General features: G+C 34.8%; 2 protein-coding genes across 2 annotated transcripts in view; both read left to right on the top strand.

Annotated features, from left to right (window-relative positions):
• LOC137385774 (annexin A7-like) overlaps window positions 1–13175 on the top strand; it is a 40462-nt gene extending 27287 nt beyond the window's left edge. Inside the window, exons 6-14 of the mRNA XM_068072329.1 lie at window positions 66–245; window positions 1482–1595; window positions 1815–1905; window positions 2497–2576; window positions 3623–3679; window positions 4284–4473; window positions 7605–7663; window positions 12180–12308; window positions 12680–13175. Of these exons, the coding sequence (XP_067928430.1) occupies window positions 66–245; window positions 1482–1595; window positions 1815–1905; window positions 2497–2576; window positions 3623–3679; window positions 4284–4473; window positions 7605–7663; window positions 12180–12308; window positions 12680–12733 (954 nt within the window). The 3' untranslated portion in view covers window positions 12734–13175. The remainder of the gene's footprint in view (window positions 1–65; window positions 246–1481; window positions 1596–1814; window positions 1906–2496; window positions 2577–3622; window positions 3680–4283; window positions 4474–7604; window positions 7664–12179; window positions 12309–12679) is intronic.
• A 513-nt stretch (window positions 13176–13688) lies between these two features.
• The window catches only part of LOC137408416 (polyphosphoinositide phosphatase-like), a 37374-nt gene continuing 26566 nt past the window's right edge, over window positions 13689–24496 (top strand). The window contains exons 1-8 of the mRNA XM_068094943.1: window positions 13689–13787; window positions 17021–17138; window positions 17796–17894; window positions 18864–18963; window positions 20689–20839; window positions 22868–22918; window positions 23082–23170; window positions 23360–23476. Coding sequence (XP_067951044.1) covers window positions 17073–17138; window positions 17796–17894; window positions 18864–18963; window positions 20689–20839; window positions 22868–22918; window positions 23082–23170; window positions 23360–23476 — 673 coding nt within the window. The 5' untranslated portion in view covers window positions 13689–13787; window positions 17021–17072. The remainder of the gene's footprint in view (window positions 13788–17020; window positions 17139–17795; window positions 17895–18863; window positions 18964–20688; window positions 20840–22867; window positions 22919–23081; window positions 23171–23359; window positions 23477–24496) is intronic.

Here is a 24496-nt window from a genome sequence, read left to right as displayed (position 1 = left end):
AAATTCTACAGAAGATCCCTCTATCTCTCATTATCCTAACAACGATATACTCTTGACATCTGTAGGATTGTGGCACTATAAAGCCATTGACATCTGGATTCAATCCTGAAGCAGATGCAACTCAAATAAGAAACTGCTTAAAAAGTGCCTTCATCAATGAAACCATCATTGTGAACATATTACCTCACCGATCTAATGCGCAGCGGCAGAAAGTGCGGTCATTGTACAAGACTATGTATGGAAAGGTTTGTATTGTGATCTTTTTATACACTTACCAATAAATATCTCTGTATCTCTAAAAACTGCCAAAATTTGACAGTAAAAATCTATAAACTCACTGCATTACAATGAAACAAAATCATATACTAATCATGATTCATAACTACTCAATAGTCTTTTTATACAAATGGCATACAAATACGTACTAGTTGAGTTGAACCTAGTTCATTGTTGTTTTTAAAACTTGGGTGAATGCTCAGTTGTGCTATGGGTAAATGCTCAGTTGTGCTATGGGTGAATGCTCAGTTGTGCTATGGGTGAATGCTCAGTTGTGCTATGGGTGAATGCTCAGTTGTGCTATGGGTGAATGCTCAGTTGTGCTATGGGTGAATGCTCAGTTGTGCTATGGGTGAATGCTCAGTTGTGCTATGGGTGAATGCTCAGTTGTGCTATGGGTGAATGCTCAGTTGTGCTATGGGTGATTGCTCAGTTGTGCTATGGGTGAATGCTCAGTTGTGCTATGGGTGAATGCTCAGTTGTGCTATGGGTGAATGCTCAGTTGTGCTATGGGTGAATGCTCTGTTGTGCTATGGGTGAATGCTCAGTTGTGCTATGGGTGAATGCTCAGTTGTGCTATGGGTGAATGCTCAGTTGTGCTATGGGTGAATGCTCAGTTGTGCTATGGGTGAATGCTCAGTTGTGCTATGGGTGAATGCTCAGTTGTGCTATGGAATCTAATAAATATTTGCCTGCTTAAAACGGCTCCTCTCTACCTGATTAAAACAGAAGAGCTGTTTTAATCTCAAGCTGCTCTAGAAATTGAGATATTTATTATTGGCTCGCTACTGATGATATTAGTCGTTTCCTTTGATTTTGTTAATGCCTGACACTGCCCTAACGTAATCATCTTTGACAGGCACCATTTTTTGTATCAGGTTACATGTATCTGTGCATTTGTGGAATCTACTGTAATCTTCTATGCTTCTCGATGGAGACTGATTGAGTCACAAAATGTGTGGTAAAGGTTTTGTTGACATTCTAACAGGAGTGTGTGTTGCTAGCAGTTTAAAATCCTGCATTTTTTCCTTTTTTAATTTTGTTTAAGGCGCTCATTTTTTCAGCTTTTTAGCTTTTTAAATATTTAGAGACACAGTTTGTAGAGAAACTTAGAATGGTATTGTGGTATTATCGCTTTGTCGCTACTCTTTGCCTTGTTAAGTCAGCATTGGTTCAATCATTTTTGTATAAAATGCTGCCTTTAGGATCTGTTACAAGACCTTCGGTCACGCCTGACTGGTGACTTTGAATCTGTAACAGCAGCTCTGTTGATGACGCCTCCAGAGTATGACGCCTATTTGATAAACAAAGCCATACAGGTATCAGCTATCATAAACTGCTCCCAAACCCATCTCTTCCACTACAGTATTTGTCCTACTAACCTTTTATGAATAACATTATGCTTTATCTAAGTATAGGCAAGCACTCCAGACAGATATCACATACTTTGAGTTAAATATTGTACTTGCTAGTTCTAGAAGTTGTTTTGCTACTGTTGTTGGGTTACAAAACATGTAGTGTGTGGTTTTGTGCTACAGGGAGCGGGCACTGATGAAGATGCCCTAATACAGATTCTCTGCACAAGGAACAATGCTCAAATGAATGAGATTATTGCTGTGTACAAGGAGAGTAAGTTTTTGCTATGTGAAGGTCTACTCGTGGTGTGTGAACGGCCATACTTTGCTATGTGTGGTTTACCAAGAAGGCTATGGTTATTCTATAGTAGTTTGGTGTATATGGAATGGTGAAGCCTTTTAGTGAATCTCGTATGACACTCATTTCCCTGGTGAGTAATGTTACACGCCTGACAGGCTCGGTAAGGGAAAATCTAGTTGCATTCCTGATAGCAGACCACGTGCTGAGCCATAACTTTGATTTGCTTAAATTTCTTAATCCTGATTCACTTCCTACGCTTCCTCTAGTCTATCATAGCATTGATATGGATATATTAGAGGTTTCTTCAGTGGTGCTATAGCTGTATAGGGGTGTCATATAGAACCGCTGATATCATTTGTTTTCCTCTTGGGTATCAAATGCAGTACGCTAAGGAGAACTTGAGATATTGCCATGATGTTGCAGTGTACAAACGACAGGTTGAGCAGGATATAAAAGCTGACACATCAGGCCATTTTAGAAGAATGCTAATATCACTGGCCAATGTGAGTAAAAAGGCAAAACACACTTTACCCTCACCATGCTTTTGTTCATATCTGTTTCTAGCATTTAAAGCATCGATTGAGCAGCACATGCAAGGTGACACCTCGGGTCACTTTATGAGAATGCTTATCTCATTGGCCAATGTGAGTCTATCTGTCTCCTGTGCTCTCTGTCTTTTAACCAAGATGTGTTTATTTGAGACTGGAAATATTGCGTCGTGTCCATTTGTTTATCGTTACGCATAAATGTTGGCATAAAGCTTCTTGGAGCTACATTTTCAATTAATAGCGTAGACTGACACGCATGTCATACACCCTCGTATTTGTAGAAACTGAGCACTGTATTGTAAATTGGAAGTGAGCAAGCCTTGGTTGAACGAAAGCAGTAGTTGGCTATTTCGTGTCAGCTGTAGGGTCACAATCTTTTGTGTTTCCTGTCTCATGTAAATATCATTTGCAGAGCTCTCCTCTCTTCGCGCATGCACTGCAACCTTCATTGCTCCAGTTTCATTAATATAAAGTTGATCTAGTTTGAAAAATATTACAAAGGTAATAACTTGTATCGTACTGGTGGTGAGGCTTTTTCATTCGCAAGTGCCTCAGTATACAGATTAAACTAAAGCAATTGCTATGCTGAAGATGTAACTAAAATTGATGATTTAAAACTATGATAAGCAGATTATTTTTCTTCAGTTGCTTATCACTTCTCCTTTTTCGCATGCCTTGTCTCCTTGTTTGCATGAGGAGACCTTCACTGCTTGGCCAATTTATTCGATGGAGCCTCGTTAGTTCACTCTAGACATATTAACAATCTTCTAACTTTATTTATTATTATTATTTGCTTTCCTCATTGCACAACCTGACACACTTTCCCAGCTGCTTTCCCCCCACACAGCACTGCTAAGCCTATATATTAGCCATTTTGACAATGAATATCTTGCCAATGCTTTGTCTATATTGTAATATCCGATGTTCTCTGCGCTTGTGAGTAAGAGGATGACTGATATTGCGTAAGATGTTGATTTTCTACTCTCTGTGTATTTATTACCCATGGAGTGCCACAGCAATCTGAGTTACAGTAATTGCATAACAAGAATCGATGAGATATAACAGTGGCCGTAGATAAGGATTGCATTGAACTGCGCTGTCTGTGTAGCGGTGATAGATATACATAGTTGTGGTTACTTCAGGGGGCAAGGCAAGAAAACCAAGGTGTAAACCAGCAGAAGGCGGAGGAGGATGCTAAGGTAAAGGCTTGCCGTTTGTGTTCGGGCTAGATGGCTCTATAGGACAATTGTACAACATCTTGGCCCTGCATTATCATGTAGACGAATGACTCATTCAAAACATGATAAGTCTTTCCATTTAATATGGCGTCCCATCCAACATGCAATATTTTTAATTGCTTGCCACCATATTATTGAGTGTCACTCTTATCAGTTGAATTCCTAATCATGAGTCGATCATACTTGGTAAGTATGTTAGAGATTAGTCCACTGTAGGAGTCGTCTCTCTCTACTTACTACTATCTGTTTATTGCACTTGTTCTCAGATAAATATTCACGAGAATTTGCATAATATAATGAAGTAAAAAACAAATTGGCTTTATGTAAGTTAACTAAATATGTATTTTTATACCATGTAGATAGATACATATAGCATACAGATAGCATATAGTTCATAGCTTGATGGCTAAACAATTTTACTGTCACACAATGAAACACTGCAAAAATAAATGGTGTGGCAATGCCTCAGTCATTGACATTTCTTGACTGCTGCTGCTGCTATAACCTCATTGAAGTGCTCCTTTCGCTCATCAATATTTACAGATTGTCTGATGTATGTTTGTAGAAGTTGTACAAGGCAGGGGCAGGGAGGCTTGGCACTGATGAATCAACCTTTAACTCAATATTTGTCTCCCAAAGTTTTGAGCAGCTGCGGGCCGTGTTTGGTGCTTATAAGAGACTCTACAACAAGGATATGGAGAAGGTCATCAAGAGCGAAATGTCTGGAGACTTGGAGAATGGCATGAAGACTATAGGTAAAGGCGTAGGAATTGTTAGAAGGATATCAACTGAGGAGGTCTGTGTAGATGTTTTACAGTAAATAGAACAGGCTTACGAAATATCTTACAGAATAAGTAATTATCTGGGCAAGTGCTACTCTCTGATTAGTCAGACCATGCAATTGTATGAGATTTAGTCATCTTGGTGAACACAAGCTTTAAATTCTTGCAAGCTTATTTCAATTTTTGTAGAAATGTTTTATCAATGCCAAATTAAAAACAAAGATGAGAAAAAACTGTTCGAATGTCATTAATGTGTTTTTTCCAGATGTGAGAGTTGTGTTTTCTATTGTGTATCAATGTGCTCATATGTCCAACTCAATTGCTGATGCTTCTGCGGAAATTGATATCTAATTATGCATTTACGAATTTCCTGTAAAACCTTTATTTTTATGCCATGGCGCTCTATATTTTAACTCTTCCCTTAGAGTGGCGCTTCATTAGAGGTGACGTTCAAATAAAGGGTGGTGTTGCATTTTGCAAACGCCTCGTCAGAATGCTGAGAAGACAAATTAAACCCTTTCGTGGCCGAATTGAATGTTGCGTATATTTTGGACGCAAGAAATTTGCTAACTTACCTCCAACTTGTCATAGACCTTTGAATACACGAGGAAGCTAATACATGTCTCTCCCAGTTGATATCTATTGCTTACAATTAACCTACGATGATCTTATAAACTGAGTTGCAATTTGTTGAGCATTAAACTTTTTTATTTCATTTTAAACTTGAAGGCATATTTTCATTTTATAACTACGTATATTTAACAAGGTTGCATAAAAACTCATTGCACTCATCGATATGTTTGCTACAGATTGCAGTCAAAACTGGCTTTTTATGTGCAATAGAAGAGGAGTTATGAGCGTCGATCTATTGTACACTGTAAGTTGAGTTCAGATCACCGAAATCATGCAATCAAATAATATGCTATAAATCTGCAACTTTTATAATAATAATTATTGGAACCATTTCATGTTCTTCTGGCTGTTCAATACCTTATACAATGTCTTCTGACCTCAACCAGTATTCTGCACAGCTGAGCTAGTCGATATTAGCGTCCAAACAACTTTTTAGCAGAGCAAAACGTTTACACGATGCCCTTTTGAATAGAAACTTTTAGCGCAAATAAAGAAAAACTTTGTGTAATCAAAATAGTCTCAAAATGTTACCCTCAAAATACGTAGTAGCACATTTTTCAACGTAAATGTGAAAACTTTTTCCCACATACATCGAAATATCAAGACTGCGTTAAAAGAGGAACTACTATTCGCCTGATACAGTTACTAATTATTTGTATGGTGTTGCAATCAAAGTTTTTAAAGAAAAAAACTAAAGACTTAGTTGGAAAATGGACTTCGATACAAACAGATACAATGAACAAATTAATCGTTATTCGTGCAATCGAGTCTTTTGTCAGTACGGTTTTATGGACACTTTTCTACTGATCACTCACTATTATGGGTTTGTAAAGATTAAGAATGTCAAATAGTGGCAGTCAAATAGAAGTGGCATTCAATTAAAGGTGGCGTTAATTAAAATACAGGTGTTATGGTAAGCGTCTAGTCGGTTTGTGTAAATTTACTGTAAAACCTCTATGTGAACGCCATTATGGAAAAATGATTGAAAAATAGAGCGCCACCTCTATTTGAACGACACTTCGATTTGACCGCCGTTTTGACATTCTTTATTTTTTATGAATCCGTAATAGCAAGTGATTAGTAAAACTTGTCAACAGAATCAATACTAATAATCACTTGGTTACATCAATAGCACTCAATTCTTTCGTCGTTTCTGTTCAAATCAAAGTCCGTTTTGTAAGTCCAAAGCTTTACGGTTTTTTTTGTTAAAACTTTAAAAGCAACACCATAGAAATAATTAATAGCTGTATCAGGCCAATTGTAGTTCCTTGTTTGACGTGGTGTAGATACTTCGACATAGATGAAAAACGGTTTCGCAATTCGATGGAATCTGTAATACTATTTTGAGGCTATAATTTGTGCTTCACACGTGTGGCTAAAAGGTTCTTTTATTTTTGCAAAAAGTATTCAACTAGCAACGCGTAAAATTTTGCTCTGCTAAAGAAACTGTTTGGAATTCTAATATCGACTAGTTCAGTAGTGCAGAAGAAGAGTTGAGGTCAGAAGACATTTTGGAAGGTATTGGACAGCCAGAAGAAGACGAAATGGTTTCAAACGAAAGCAACAATGAGAACGCAATTGGCTGAACAAACGATGCAAATATTTTGTGTCAAAAATGTTAATTTTTATTCCTGCGTGTATTATAAGTATGGTTTATGTCACTTGTTCTTGAATATATATATTTGTAACATTTAATAAATTATTATTATATAACTTCTATCTTTGCAGATTTACAGCATATTATTTGATAGCATCATTGTGGTTATCTTAACTCGGCCTACAATGAATCGACACTAATAACTCCTCTTTTATTGCACATAAAAAGCCAGTTTTTACTGCAAACTGTAGCAAACATATTAATGAGTGCAATGAGCTTTTATGCAACATTGTTAAACATAGTTATAAAATAAAAATTTGCCTTCAAATTTAGATTGAAATAAAAAAGGAAAGCTAACAAGTTGCAACGCAGGGCGCAGGCTATAATACCATCGCAGGTTAATTGCAAGCAATAGACATCAACTGGTAGAGATATTTCTCAAGCTTCCCAATACATATTTAAAGTTCTACGACAAGTTGGAAGTAAATTAGCAGATTTGGTGCATCCAAAAGGGTTAATGTAGTTCCACCCGAAGAAGAGTGCAAAATATAAGCGAAAGTCACTCCGCCTGTGGAAGGGTGAAAGGCCTGTGAAATTTATCTTCTCAAAATTCTCACGAGCTATTTGAAAGTCACCTTTAATAAAGCGCCATTATAGGGGAAGGATTGAAACATAAAGCGCCGTGGCGTTCAAATAGAAGTTTTACAGTAATTTCTTAAAAGTTTTACCCAGTGTATTCAGTTTCAATGTTAGACTCCCAATTATTTCTCAGCTGTTAACCAAGTCTTTGATAAATTTTCCCCTAGCAAAGGTTAAGTTCATTATCTATGTGCTTTATGTGGTTCAGTTATCAGTTCATTATTCTTCTTTTTAGTGAGATTCACATTGGACAAGCATGCGTACTGGGCTAACGTTCTCTACAAGTCAATGAAGGTAAGTGTCGCATATCTTTGTACGCTAAATTACTTGACAAGATCTGTCTGTAGGCATGTAGTTGACAGGATACAGCAGATCAGATACCACAACTCATGGTATTTTTCCTATGTTCATTTGGCAATCATTTTTTAAAACATGTACGAACATAGGCGGCTCTACGTTAGGAATTAAGTGAAATACTAGGTTTATTCTTCTCTTGTTCTCGCGGAAATAATTTTTGTCAAAAGATCTTCGGCTGACATACAACTAGTATTTTGTTTTTGCAAAAGCTAGTTTTTGTACTAAAGCTTCAATTTGAAGTTTGAAATCAGCAGAAAGTTCTGCACAAAAATCAGTACATTTAATGTTAAGAAACCATGTTGAATATTTTTTTCTAGTTTAATAACGTTGCCTGCCAAAGAAAATTGCATTTTGACCAACAGGCAAACCCCATTCTTTAATATAAAAATATAGCTGTCAAAAATAACCGAGGCTAAATGTTGAAGAATTTTATGAGCTGCAGAAATACGTTTAGGTCGTTGTATACAAATTCTCTTTTCATCCAACCTAAGCTGCAAATGAAAAAATTTGAAAATCGCAATTTTTTGCTGTCAACTCTGAGTTACAAAAAAAGACTGCTTTGTTTTGGCAAATTGATAACACAATATCTTAAATTTATTGTGGCAAAAGTTCTGGTGGATCTGTTAATTCTATGATCCTTAATGATCCGTGATGAATGTTTTTGTGTAGGTACGGTGAACCATTGTAACGACTTACCGTCAAAATGAACAATACCTATAGGCAAGCTGTTTGAATCACTTTTCATAGTGCACTCCTGGGTTACGACATTCCTGTTTTACAGTTTTTTCACCTTACAATGTGGAACACAATGTTTTTTCATCCACACAGCTTTTTTTCTCACCATTTGACATCAACAAAAATGGCTTTCGAAATCCAAATTTGGTGGTCGGTATGCTGAATACGTCAGAATAACGAAGATGCCAAAATTCTATTCGCCAAAATTCCCTCGGCATCGCCTGAAAGAGATACAATGCTCACTCTCACTCTCTCAGTTCAGCATTATTCTTTATAAGTTATAATAAAAACAGATATTTAAAAGATATAGTGAAAACAGAACTGGAAACAGGTAATAAAGCTTAAGAGAATGACAAAATTTAAGTTTAGTTTAGTAAACTACAGTACATACTAAACTTAGCTTCAAGTGTGTATTTATCATGCTAAATTCATTTAAGATAAGTTTAAAGTTTATGTTGTATGTCTGTCTCGAAGGTAAAAGCTCCTGCATGGTATGTACTGTACATACTAATATTATATTTGATTGTAGATCATAACCACTAAATACACTAAAGTTACTGTAGGTAACTATAGTTACTAAGGTTAATATACTACTTTGTTATTCATTTTTAATATGTACAGTATGTATATAAAAATTTTGATGTTTTTGTTAGGAGGTGTTTGCATTAGATAATATCTATGAGTTTCTATGCCCCTCTATACGACATTTTGCCTTACGAAGCCAACATCGGAACGCATCAATGTTATATGTCGGGGTCCACTGTAAAAGAGTTGAATTAGAGACATAGTCTGCATTGCATTTCTCTCATTCGTCAGTCTAACAGTTGTACGTCATGAAATCTTAAAAGTCTAGCTTTATAGCAGGCATGACATCAATCATTTAGTAGACAACAACTGCTATTCTTTCTTTGAGTAGAAAACCATGTGGTCTTAAAGATTGACTTGCAATAAAATTCACATTACAGTTATTTGGTATCAAAAGATTCACCATGTCTTACTCTGTTGTGTTGTAGGTTCCAAATATGTGGAAATGTGATTACAAGCTCTTAAAAGCTCAAAAACGAAAAGTCGCCGTAGATTGGAATCTCTTTATTTCGATGACGTAGTCATGAAATTTGGTTATTGTCTTGTCACGTGATGTTCTCACGTGACTTGAAAGACCAATAAAAAGCTCAATATAAAACTTATCGTGGCACTAGTTTATGACAAACACTTCGGGTTTTACCGAAGACCCTGTATCAAATATAGATGCTCGCTACTTTACAGTTTTGTTTCGGTCTGGTCTAATTGGCAAGTCGTAATCTGATCATGTGACCCAATACTTCGCAAATAATTTCTGCAGCACTTTTCGATTATCACAGGTGACCAACAGGCTCTTCATGATTATCAGACAATGATTTGTAGTCCTTTAAGCTAAGGCTAAAAAATTAAACGAATTTTTACGGTAAGTTATAGGATTTCACTGCTAAAAGTGACAGCATTACGATGACGACAAAACAGACGCGTAAGAACAATAGACATGGTTTTATTGAATGCGTGAAGTATATTTTATAAAATATTTCGACGAATAAGGTTGCATAAAAATGTTAACAGAAACCATCTACCACAGCTACGTCACATTTGAGCTGTTTTGGAAAGGGAATCCAAACTACGGCAGTCTCGTGTGGCTGCGATTTTCTGTTCGTTTTTCAGCTTTTAAGAGCTTGTAATCACCTTCCCACATATTTTGCACCTACAACACAACAGAGTAAGACATGGCAAATCTTTTCATATCAAATAACTGTAATGTTAATTTTGTTGCAAGTCAACCTTTAAGCTTCAACGTGTTGATCAGGAGCATGATAAAAATTCAATCTGATTCGTTTGTTGCTGTATTAAATCATTAACAAATCAATGTAAAGGAAAATAGTGTCTTATTTACTTTATCATCATGGACAACTCATACTAGTTACAACTCATACTAGCTACAACTCATACTAGCTACGACTCATACTAGCTACAACTCAAACTAGCTACAACTCATACTAGCTACGACTCATACTAGTTACAACTCATACTAGCTATAACTCATACTAGCTACAACTCATACTAGTTACGACTCATACTAGTTACAACTCATACTAGTTACAACTCATACTAGCTACAACTCATACTAGCTACATCTCATACTAGCTATAACTCATACTATCTACAACTCATACTAGCTACGACTCATACTAGTTACAACTCATACTAGCTACAACTCATGCTAGCTACAACTCATACTAGCTACAACTCATACTAGCTGCAACTCATAGTAGCTACAACTCATACTAGCTACAACTCATACTAGTTACAACTCATACTAGCTACAACTCATACTAGCTACAACTCATACTAGTTACAACTCATACTAGCTACAACTCATACTAGCTACAACTCATACTAGTTACAACTCATACTAGCTACAACTCACACTAGCTACATCTCATACTAGCTAAAACTCATACTAGCTACGACTCGTACTAGCTACAACTCGTACTAGCTATGACTCATACTAGCTACGACTCATACTAGCTACAACTCATACTAGCTACAACTCATACTAGCTGCGACTCATACTAGCTGCAACTCATACTATCTACGCCTCATACTAGCTACAACTCATACTAGCTATGACTCATACTAGTTACAACTCATACTAGCTACAACTCATACTAGTTACAACTCATACTAGCTACAACTCATACTAGCTACAACTCATACTAGCTACAACTCATACTAGCTACAACTCATACTAGCTACAACTCATACTAGTTACAACTCATACTAGTTACAACTCATACTAGCTACAACTCATACTAGTTACAACTCATACTAGCTACAACTCATACTAGCTGCAACTCATACTATCTACGCCTCATACTAGCTACAACTCATACTAGCTACAACTCATACTAGTTACAACTCATACTAGCTACAACTCATACTAGTTACAACTCATACTAGTTACAACTCATACTAGTTACAACTCATACTAGCTACAACTCATACTAGTTACAACTCATACTAGTTACAACTCATACTAGTTGCAACTCATACTAGCTACAACTCATACTAGTTGCAACTCATACTATCTACGACTCATACTAGTTACAACTCATACTAGCTACAACTCATACTAGTTACAACTCATACTAGCTACGACTCATACTAGCTACGACTCATACTAGCTACGACTCATACTAGCTACGACTCATACTAGCTACAACTCATACTAGCTACAACTCAGACTATCTACGACTCATACTAGCTACAACTCATACTAGCTACGATTCATGCTAGCTAGTTTGATGAAAGTTAAGGTAAAATTGCATATGGATCAGATAATGCATCATGATATGATATGCTCATATATATTAAACTATCTTGCATTAGTTGATTTCTAGAGCTTTAGATATTTGTATACTAGACTGTACAAGTGGTTAGCATAAATCATCGTATTAGCTTGTGTAATATTCACGCCTTTAAACTTGTTAATATGCATTCAATCTGTTTAGACATATTTTTTCTACTGCAGGTAGTGATCAGCAATCATTTATTCCCTTGATAGTCGAATGTAGTTGTCAGTCATAATTTTGAAGTTGTCTGTTCACACTCCATTAGCTAAGGCTGATGTTATCTGAGGGTGAAGTAATGCCACAATATTTCTTTGTCAATACATTGGCATATTTTGTAGGGACTTGGCACAGATGAGAAGACACTCATAAGGACCCTTGTTTCACGAAGTGAAGTCGACTTGGAACAAATTAAATCAGCTTTTAACCACATTAAAGGGGAGAGCAAACCATTGGCTCATTGGGTTAAGGTGATGTATATTTTTCCTCCCAACCATAAATGACAATTTCTCCTAGTAGTAGTAGTGCTCGTCTTGTTTCTTTAAAATATGCACATGCAGCATTTTGCTATACATCCAAATTGGTAAAATTTCATAGTAAACATACAATTTAATGTTGCATGGGATGTATTGATTAATTTAAGAGCTTTGCTAACTGTTTCACGTCTTTGTGATCTTCTATCAACAAAATTTTGTTGTTAGCTGTTAGCAATTTATACATGTATTTGTTAACTGTTGATTCAAGTCAAACCAGTTGTAGGACCATTTGAAGTTAACAATTCCTTTAACGTTTCAAGTGCTAGGCTTAGGTCTGGCTGGCTAACATTTGATTTGGTTTGCAGAAAGAAACAAGCGGACCATTTCGAGATATGCTCCTTCATATTATTGGGTCTTAAGTTTGCAGCGCATACGGCACGAAGAACAGCATTCTCTCACCAATTAGAAATAAATGTATCAATGTGGCTCATTTTTCAATTACATGTTGTCATGGTTTTCTAATTCACTTTAATTGACTTTTTAATGTTACATTTTTGTAAGGCCAGATAACGTTTATGTAATCTCTTAACACGGTACACTGGTGAAAATCATTTCACATATTTTGTAAGTTTTATTTTCACAGCAGCTCACTGCTTTTTTGTTGTGTAATGATATTAGCTTTATAGTAGATATCAACGTGCTGTTTTAAATTATGTAGGACGATAAGAGTTGGCCATGCTTTTGTAGGACGATAAGAGTTGGCCATGCTTTTGCAGTACAAATATTTTACCCTTTTGTGATAAAAGAGTAACTAACATTATCTAAATATGTACTATATACAAATATATTATTGTAACAATCCTGGTGCAACTGGTGTCGCAAAGTCAGCCTTGCCACGATCTAAATGAAAACAGCGGTTTTCCTATTTACAGTAAAGTTGTAGCTTTATACTGTTTAGGATGCTGCCGAATGTTGGAGAGCTTTTCTTTTCACCAACTCCTAGATACGTATTTATATACGCCCATTGAGAGAAGTTAATTGCCTGCTAAGGGTACAAAGAAAGATTACAAAAGAAATGTCACATATGCGACAAAAACCAGGCTGTAAGACCAGTCAACTAAATTCCAGGAGACCAGTCCATTAAATACAAGTAAAGTGGCAAAAGATACGCTGCGTGACCAATGAAATCTGTAATTATACAATAAATAGTTATTGTGAATTTTTGTAATATTTGTGGTACAAAGCTTTTTCAATTGTGCATAAAACAGATTGCGCATCTACCGCCAACTTGTTACGGTACAGTATATTTCACGGAAAATTCCCCATTGCTCCGATGTTGTGCAATGTGTAGAAGGCTCGCTAAATATCCATTCATCGATCAATGAACCCAACCCTTCGTTTATAATTTCTAACGACTCAATTTAACGCCATTGTGCCGCTTCTGGTTAATCCTACCTTCTACTATGTATCTAGGTATGTCTTCCAAGCGCGGATACTGCATAAACTACAACGCATATAGAACATGTATTTTTAAGGAATACAAAATATACAGTTACATTTTGATAAACTTTTCAAAGTACCAGTTCATTTAAATCATGTTTACCAAACAGCTCAACCAAATGTTACATTCATTGCTACAATATTGAAGCGCTAACTAATAACGCAAGAGAATGTGCATCTCAGTACATATGTATAGGATAAAATAACTTTTGAACTGAACGTTTAACTTTGCGCAATTGATCAACGCTAATGTTGTGTCTGATGCTAAAATTTGTTGTTGTCATCTGTAGCTCCAGGGATACGGGTAGCTGAAAATAGCGTACACAAGTAGTAGAAGCTTTCAAGTGGCTAATGGAGGTATTTGACAGGAGATGTTAGCTTTACTCTTTTTTATGATACACATATCTCTTACTCTTATCTCTACTACCAGGACTCTAGTTGCAGAGTTTGGAAGGTGATGTTTGTTGCATGTCATCGAGATATTCATCGTGAGTGTACAGTATATTGAATAGGAAAAGGTGATAATTTGCATCAAGTACACAAAAACGTGCCTATTGGATAGAGCGTTAATTATAAGTTTATTGGTTGCTTAGCATATGGTGTTGGAGTTTATATGCAATTTTTGCAAAACCATTTTTGTCATATAGGTCTTTCACTTTCTGTCTGTCTTGTTGCTCACTTTTTTAGTTTATTTTAGGCGGTTTTGTTTACAACTATAGGTAGCAGGTATGAATGCAAAAGACTGGCTCTAGGTGTAATAAAAAAGAGCCGATAGTAGACTTGGCAAAGAGACGCTCAACAACTATATAAAACTTAGACCGTAACAGTTTCAATTTCGTTTATTTGCAGTACAGCAGTGTTTGACCTTTGCCAGGCTTTATACAAATAGATGGACAACAACCTGACAAAGTTAGATTAATTATTTATTTTGACTAAGTCAACCTTCTACGACAAGCTTAACAAGGCTAAACTAATAGTAGGCCTGATAAATCAAACTGAACATAAAAAATAAACATAAAGCGAACTTTTTGCTACTCTGTAATAACAATCAGACATTTCATTGAACTTTGCTATTTACATGTTTAGTCTTGCAAAAATGATGTAATAACTGCACAGTATCAGGTACTTGTTACATACACGTGTATCTGTTTTGTGCAGCAAACTGTTTTGGCTGGTTTCACATGCAAATATGGTAGCGGCTATGAGGTGCTGCTTTATTCCACACTAACAGTAAGCCTTAAGATTTCTATCATTATAAATCAGATAGTCTGTAGTTGAGTGTTTATGATGCTGTTTCTCAGAAACCAAACTGAGTTTTAAATGCACATATTTTTAGCGACCGGGTGAAAGGCACAGAGCATACGCGTGTCAAGTTCGAATCAAATCAGTCAAAAAATGTGGAAACGCGTATTATTTATGCAGACTAACAGACAGACACAATCACAGAATGGGATTTATCAACTTAGATATTAATAAATTATATTAAACGTGTATATGTTCCTAAAGTTACAGACTTTATTACAATTAATATTGTGCAACATACTTTAGCTGACTGTCTACCTTTAATGTACCTACTATTAACAATGTAATACCTTCAATGCACCTATACCATTAATTGTGTAATAATACCTTTAATGTACCTACTATTAACTATGTAATACCTTCAATGCACCTATACCATTAATTAGGTGATACCTTTAATGTATTTGCAGTTAAAAAGATAAAATTGGGCAACACTAAAATCGCGTGTTTATTAAATTATGTTTTGCTATGAATATCTAGGGAACTAAAGGAATCTTATGAACTTTAGCAAGAGTTACGGCTAATTAATTCTTATTCAACAAATTTTTATAAATTTGTAACTCTGTAAAATGTATTAAAATGAAGCTTCAGCATTACAGGAATATTTTCCTTAACTAAGGCTATGTTCATGACCAAGGCTATGTTCATGACTAAGGCTATGTTCATGACTAAGGCTATGTTCATGCCTAAGGCTATGTTCAAGACTAAGGCTATGTTCATGGCTAAGGCTATGTTCATGACTAAGGCTATGTTCATGCCTAAGGCTACGTTCATGACTAAGGCTATGTTCATAAATAAGGCTATGTTCATGACTAAGGCTATGTTCATGACTAAGGCCTATGTTCATGACTTAGGCTAATTTCATGCCTAAGGCTAAGTTCATAACTTAGGCTATGTTCATGGCTTAGGCTATGTTCATGACTAAGGCTATGTTTATGACTAAGGCTATGACTTCCATGTCATTATTTTCTCATCACCCACAACATTTATATTATATTAAAAATTTATTTTTTAATATAATGCTGTATGATATAAAACAAAATTTGAGATTAAAATCTTTTATGAGCACCAATCTAGAACGTTGAAATGATCACTTTAGTAGATATATTAGTACTTGACATTGGCTCTAAATATTAACAGTTTTTACACAAACAATGGTTTTGTGATCTTGGCTAGACATGTCTGAGTCCAGTGGTAAGGGAACCTCAACATCTGGAGACATGCCCAGTTACAGGGAGCAATTTAAGGTTGAATGTCACTCCTGTCACCACCAGTGGCCTTTTTTGGGAATTCAACCCTACCCTGTTTTTGGCAGGTCAGAGGTTCTAAGCCACGGCAGACTGCAGGGTTGAAAAAAATCATGATTTTTTTAATCAAATAAATCGGATTTTTTTTTAGGAAAATAAGATTTTTTTTTTTAATCAGACCTTTTTGAAAACATCAATTACCAGCTTTTTTTCATAACCGCTAACATAATATTATTTTATTTTGTTGACGTGTGCCACATGAAAACATTAGTAACATAACAAAACAACTTTGCATCACTTTAATTATTTTATTCAAAATTGTTTTTATTTTACTTTTGACCAAGTTGTCTAGTTCATATTCACAGTAGACCGATAGACCCATTTTTTGACCTGGAAAAATCAAAAAATCATTAAACATGATTTTTTAGAATCATTTAAAACATGATTTAAATCATTTGATTTTAATCGGCCAACCCTGCCACGGCTCTCGAAAAAAGTTTTTACCTGTGGAGGCATTGCTGAAAGTTTGGCAGCAAGTCTGCAATAACTAATATCGCTATAAATATTTTTATACTTTCTATTGACATTGTACTTTTTCTATCATTTACAAAATGTATATGATTGTTCATAGTCGCATAGTCTAAGCATATCTTACAGTATGACCGGCGAGTGAATAATCCTCTGGCGAGGTCAAGTCAGAGTTTGCAGGATGTCGGAAGCGTGTCAAAACTTTGTGAACATTGTTCAAAAGATCACGATCTATGAGACCAAAGAGGTAATATTCATGGCTCATTGTAAGCGTTGTGGTGTTTCAATGAAATAAAAATATAGTAGAAGCCCTTCAGTTCTCCATGATGTGTTGGCGTAGAATCGATTACACTTAAATATTATTATGATTATTACACTTATTCTAAGTTTTTACAATTTGTTCTGCAGTTTTTCCCACTTTTTATATTAATTTGGTTACTTTTACTTCAAACCTCAACCGTCTATGGATGTCATAATGCCATGCTTCGTGAGTTAGTCATGTAGTGAATGTACAAGGCTAGTCGATTAACATACACGAAATTGTTTCTTCTACAGGATATATTTTTAGCATAAATATATTTGGTTTACAGTAAATATGCATACAATATCTGTGGTGAAATACTCACACCAGCAAATAAACAAGATTTCTCTAACAAATGTAGCTTGTTGTTTGTTATATTTTGTTGTTTATTTATAACAATAATTTACAAGTTAGATAAGAAGAGATTTACCAGAATCTTTTTTAAAGTTCATCTAAACTTTTTGGTATAACACTTTACTGTTCAGCTTTTCATTAGACATTAAAGGAAAGGAGAGAGAGATATATATCCTTGATTCAATTTACTCACGGTCAAGCTACTTTGATATTGTTTGTGGCAAACGCTGTTTTTTGATGTGTTTTTAGACACTCTATGTGGTTGGCTCTGATGAGACGGAGCAGATATTCAGGATCCTTGAAATCAATCGAAATGACAGGCAGAAGCTGGTCATCCAGGATCTCATGGTAAGTTGTAGAATCGCTAGCTGGAGTCTAATGTAAAGTATTTTAATATCAACAGACTGATTCAGAAGCCAAACTGCGGCTGCTGTAACTTAGTGGAACTTGAGAGTTGAAGATGTGTTGACTCAGGCTTCTAATTAAATGTTTTGAAGTTGACTCCTGCAAAATATTACTGAAAACTTGAGCTTAATGTTAAACATTGATTAATATTATCTGATCAAATATGCTACATATCGTGACACTATAATATCATCATAATACTGCCTTGTCTAAAGACTGGTTACTTTTTTTTCTAAGATATAGCTGACTATCAAGAGAGGTACTTTTGAATTATAAATTGTACCCTTTTCAAAGCAAAACTGTCATACAAGTTGCGGTAGGCTTCAAAAGCAGTAACAAAAAATAATTTTTTTTTGCCAGCATTAGTTATAGCTGGGTTGCATATTTTTCATCTGTGATCTGTTATTTATAGTAAACTGTGTATACTTGTATATTACATTATTTCACACTTATCATTCAGGCTTCTCACAGAAAAAAGCAATTATGCAACGACTTTTTAAAATTTATTTTATTGCTTTTTTATAGGTAAGAATTTATTAAGCCTCTATTATTTACCTTTTTTTAAGTTCTCAAAACATTTAAAACAGGTTTAGCTACTATATCTTTGAATTGCATCTGTTTCTGCTTCATCTTAGAGAACCTGCTAGAGAATGCTGCTTGTATTCATGGATGAGGTAATAGTGAGGAATGTCATAGTGTTATCGGGTCTGAAGACTCGCTCTTTTTACTTCGTAGCAGTTCAAGCCGGCACTATCACAACACTCACCTGCAGGATTTTTTCTTTAAACAGACAAGTTGAAGTGAATGGTTAAAGCGCTTTGAAGATTTGAAGTATTTGTAAATTAAACAAGGTATCTATTAGTAAATAAAATGCTTCCCGTGTAGTGTCTCAGTTTCTTGCTCCATTTCTAGCGAACTTACACAATGGAGGAAGCCAGAACCTACCTGCAGAAGATCAGTCAAAATGAGAAACGAAAAATGAAGAAAATTGCGTCTGGATATTCTCTAGCAGGTAAGATGAGCGATACATTGAGGCTGAACAAATAAATGTTTGTGAATGGAAAACGTTTTGACTGGCCAGTAAATGTGACTCACAAATTTTTGCTGATTATATATATGAAGCTGTTTTATTTTATAGTATTTATTATTCACCATATCAAATATTCTTACAATAGTAGTAGCTGCAAAATCTATATTAGTTTACTTCTTTGTGATAATAGCAGTGTCATTGACAGTTACAGATTTTTATTTAGAGTTGTCTTTTCATTGAAGCGCGGAGAAAACAACTCCGAATTCATTTTGCATTATGGTCATTAGTCCATCATCTATAATACAGTATATGTAGTTTGTTTGAACCACTTAAGGCAATTTGTTATCCCTAAATATGACTAGTAATCAGAGAAGGTGACTAATAACTGTGAAGTAATTACTTAGTTAATGAATGCTCAGCGTAAAGTATGGAGCTAAATCAGTAGTAAATAATTTAGAGAATAGTTTGTACTCTTGGAGTTCAGTCTGTTGAAACGCGAAACCACTTCCTTGAAACTGAATTGTAGCTGAACGATAAGTATAGCCTGTTTTCTAAACTATTTATTTTATGTATATATATATATATATACCTTTTGTAATGACATATGATTTTTTGTCTCATTAATTGTCACAAAAAGCGTTCGAACGGAACGAGTCCATTAATTAATGAATAACACTGATGGCACAGAAGAATATATATCAGATATAATGCCATGCATTTGTACAGAGGAGCTAATTTATTAGATGATACACTCTGCGTCAAAAAATTGTTTCTGTGTTGACATTTTCTAATTATAATCATGTTAACTTTTTGTTTTTTCTAAACATTTAGCTTTTTTAGTGCTGGATGACTTAGGGCAGCAATAAATTTCAGTTTGATCGGTTCACGGGCTAGAAAAATTGTGCATACCAGGATGGCATAATATTCTTAATTTTGCCATCCTTAGCTAGTAGAAATTGTAGATAGCTAGATAATATCAATTTAACCGATTCAAGTCTATCTTAACCAATCGTAATCATAATCAAAGTCAGCTGCTTAATCTCACTCAGGAACCAAGTTGGGTGGATTCTGGATATCAAGCTAAAAAGGGTCATAGACTTGTAACTGCTATGTGTGAAGGTTGTCAATTTGCCAAATAACATGAAATTATAATTTCTTGTTTTAACTGGTAGACTATATGGCAGCTACATGGAGAAAATTTTATAAAAAACTTGTGATATTTTGATGTTTGCAAATTGCTTCATATTTGAGCATGTACTTTGTTAGCTTTTAGAAAAATTATTTCCTTTTAATGGATTAGTTAAGGGAATGATGACACACACAAATATGATGAATTAATCACATAAAATCTATTTCTAAATAAAAAAAATTGTAAAGTTTTTTTCACTGTTGAAAGATGCGCTCTGCTTCTTGTGAGTTTGTGTCTGCACCTTTGTATGTTCAAGACTCTCTATTTCTGCATACATTTTAATACTTTGTAATAAACATAAAACAAACAAGATAATTTTGTAAACAAAGTGTGTGTTATTGTTAGTATTCAAACATTTTCTATAACATAGTGACTGCCTCATTTTCATCACATTGTTTCATGCAAATAGCTGAGCATGTGCTGTAGTGGCACATGTAGTGGCTGTAGTGGTACATGTAGTGACTGTAGTGGTACATGTAGTGGCTGTAGTGGTACATTAACCTCATGTTGTTTTGCAGGCTTCGTTCGATTTACTGAAGGATATTACCTCATATTAGTAACTTCAAGACTGAAGGTCGCTATGATAGGTAGCCATGTTATCTATAAGGTTGAGGGGACCGCTATGATCTATGTATCTACTGAAAAAGTAACCAGACCCGAGGAACTAAGGTAACTGCAAAAGCATTATGCTGCTTAGCTTGGGCCATTTTCTACTGCCACTTTGTAAACAGACTTTCTCTTTTCCCATCAATTTGTCATTTGGTAGCCTTCTGACCAGTAAAGTCTGTCTCATTAAATGTATATATAGGATTCTGTGATGCCCTACGCCACTTCTCACCTTGCTTCACTGGTCATTATATTTCATAGAGTTATGATAGGGAGATGGTTTTGTGGCTAGAAAATATAAATATGCTATCCTATATTTGTTTGTTGAACAGTGTTGCTCCATTATCATTATTATTTGAAAATAAGCCCAAAAACCTACCGTAACCTGTTAATCAACACTGCGGGTAATTACATAAATTACACGCATTATACAAAACTATGTAATAAACTGGATGTAAAAACTAAATTATGTGTAAAAAATCTAGATTATTAAATTTCTGGATAATAAATAATCTATAAAAAGAGATTTTTATAATTATGTTAACTTACAGACACATGAATGGAAGTGTGGGTTTTGCAATGCGTAGGTTTGGCGGTAAAGTAAGTGTACAACGTATGCAGCAGATATTACTCTCTCATGCTAGGTATGATTTAGGTTTACATATAGTTGCATTATTATGTTTTAGTTTTTTATTCTTGTCAACTTTATACTTAGAAAATTGTAATTTGTCAAAAAATTTTAAACATCGCTATTTGAAAATCACTTCAAATGCAGGTACAACTAATTAGTCAAATTTTACATTGCATGTAAAAAAATTCATATGTAGAAATAATTGCGAGTCGAGGTTTATCTGTAACAGTATAACTCTATAAGCCTTTTTTCTTCTTTTTTTATAAAGTATAGTTTGTCTTCAAAAGGTTTGGGTTGGAGATGCTGTGATGAAGACACATGACACTCACTCTGATTGAGAATAGGCTAAATTTACACTAACCTACCTTTTATTCTTTATTATGCTTGCAAATTTTTAATTTCCATTTTTAATTTTCATATATAAAACTGGAATGCTTTGAGGAACTTCTGACTTTATATGCTGGAAATTACTTCTGGTGTCGAGTCAAATACCTGCTTACATCATGTTGAGGCGGTCGTCAGTAAAGCCTTAACTGTGTATGTTTTATCGCCTTTTATGTGTCAGCGTTGTAAAGAGTTTGTCAGTTGAAGCCAAGGCATACAGTAGTCTTTACTACTTTGTGAGGGTTATCTTCCCATCTTCCAGACTCTTCCAGACTTCTTCAGACTCTTCCAGACAGAGGGTATTCCCACTCTTCCAGAGTGGGAATTTTTGTGAAATAAAAACCATTTTTTTAAAAGTATGAGTCATCATTTTAATGCTTGAAAACTCTTAAACTGCTTTTTAAACTTTCTCATTTATTACGCCTGTAAGTACATGTACTTACTTACATGTACTTGTACACGTGACGTGCTTGTATGGAACATTATATACGCAATACTGAAATCCGTGAGAGATTAATGAGAACTGAATGGCAAGGTGTGACTGGCGTGAAAATAAAAGAGGCATAGTTAAGACTGAATATTCATAAGCCAATCAGCATCAAGATAGACTGATAGGCTAGAATGATGAAAAGCGCTTATTGAGGATTCTCTGTAGATGGATCAGAAATGGTCAAATTTCATTTAATAGTTGAAAAATGTTTCTGAGCTATCCTTGTTAGAGATTCCATATTTATTAATGACACCAACCAGCTTATCGCTAGGGGATTTTCATATCAACAGACTGTGCACTCACTTTCGGGCCTTAGAGATGAAACTGACAGTGTATTGTTAGGTATATACAAATGAAGGCCACCAAAGGCCTGCAATAGTTGAAGCAGCGAAGAAGGATTAATGTATGCAAACCGATTAATTAGTGAATCAGATATCAGAATACGGGGAGCCTATAGGTTCACTTTCACAAATCTGCTTCTGCTCTTAACTCTGACTTTAGAAACCTAAGCAATATTTAATGGCAGTTGATAATTATAACGAAAGCCTATTGTTGGAGTTGTCTTCCTTTTTACTTTTATTTGTAGATATGCCAAACTGTTTGAAAATGTTGACTTCTCCAACAACTTCTATTTCAGGTAAATTGTTACTGCAGACATCTGTGATGACTGAGATAATATATTAACCATTCCTGGTCATGATGTGTGGTCTTATCAAAAGGTAATCTCAACATGTGCGTCTGTATGCATAATGTCATGTGTATGTATAATGCGTCTGTGGGCATAATGTTATATGTTGCAGTTACTCTTATGACTTGACACACTCCTTGCAATACAACCAAACGCAAGCAGCAAACATACCTCCTCCACCTGAGTCTGTACATTCAGAAGGTATTGTACATTAATTTTGGTCCAAATATCTTATCTACACCTTAGCCATGTGGAGTCGTATTCCCATTAGGATTGTGGTTGAACAACCAATAACTAGATGAGTTATGTATGTATTTCATAGCCTGTGCCTTTCAGAATTCAATCACTACAACATTGTTCAGTTGCCACATTGTTTTCTTTGTGCATTAGTTCGGCAGCGACCACTGGAGCAATTTCTTTGGAACAAGTACCTCCTCGAGCCGGTCAAAGAGCAGATTCATGATGATTGGATCGTGTACCTTATTCATGGTTTTCTCTCGCAAGTCAGTAAGTTTGTTTCACCCTTTTTGTCAGTTCAAATATCCATTATCCAACAAACCTTATCGAAGATTGCTCAAGCGAAAAAAGTGAAACTTTCACTATACCAACTTCAGTTTGACGCTTCTCAAATACATACGTCATACATCAATAACAATATCAGTCGTATATGAATAACAATATCAGTCGTATATCAATAACAATATCAGTCATATATCAATAACAATATCAGTCGTATATCAATAACAATATCAGTCATATATCAATAACAATATCAGTCGTATATCAATAACAATATCAGTCATACATCAATAACAATATCAGTCGTATAACAATATCAGTCGTATATCAATAACAATATCAGTCATATATCAATAACAATATCAATCGTATATCAATAACAATATCAGTCATATATCAATAACAATGTCAGTCGTATATCAATAACAATATCAGTCATATATCAATAACAATATCAGTCGTATATCAATAACAATATCAGTCGTATATCAATAATAATATCAGTCATATATCAATAATAATATCAGTCATATATCAATAACAATATCAGTCGTATAACAATATCAGTCGTATATCAATAACAATATCAGTCGTATATCAATAACAATATCAGTCGTATATCAATAACAATACTAGTCGTATATCAATAACAATATCAGTCGTATATCAATAACAATATCAGTCGTATATCAATAACAATATCAGTCGTATATCAATAACAATATCAGTCGTATATCAATAACAATATCAGTCGTATATCAATAACAATATCAGTCGTATATCAATAACAATATCAGTCGTATATCAATAACAATATCAGTCGTATATCAATAACAATATCAGTCGTATATCAATAACAATATCAGTCGTATATCAATAACAATATCAGTCGTATATCAATAACAATATCAGTCGTATATCAATAACAATATCAGTCGTATATCAATAACAATATCAGTCGTATATCAGTAACAATATCAGTCGTATATCAATAACAATATCAGTCGT

This window comes from Watersipora subatra, chromosome 1 (assembly GCF_963576615.1).
Source record: "Watersipora subatra chromosome 1, tzWatSuba1.1, whole genome shotgun sequence".
Taxonomy (NCBI): domain Eukaryota; kingdom Metazoa; phylum Bryozoa; class Gymnolaemata; order Cheilostomatida; family Watersiporidae; genus Watersipora; species Watersipora subatra.
This window is presented reverse-complemented; position numbering and strand designations above follow the sequence as displayed.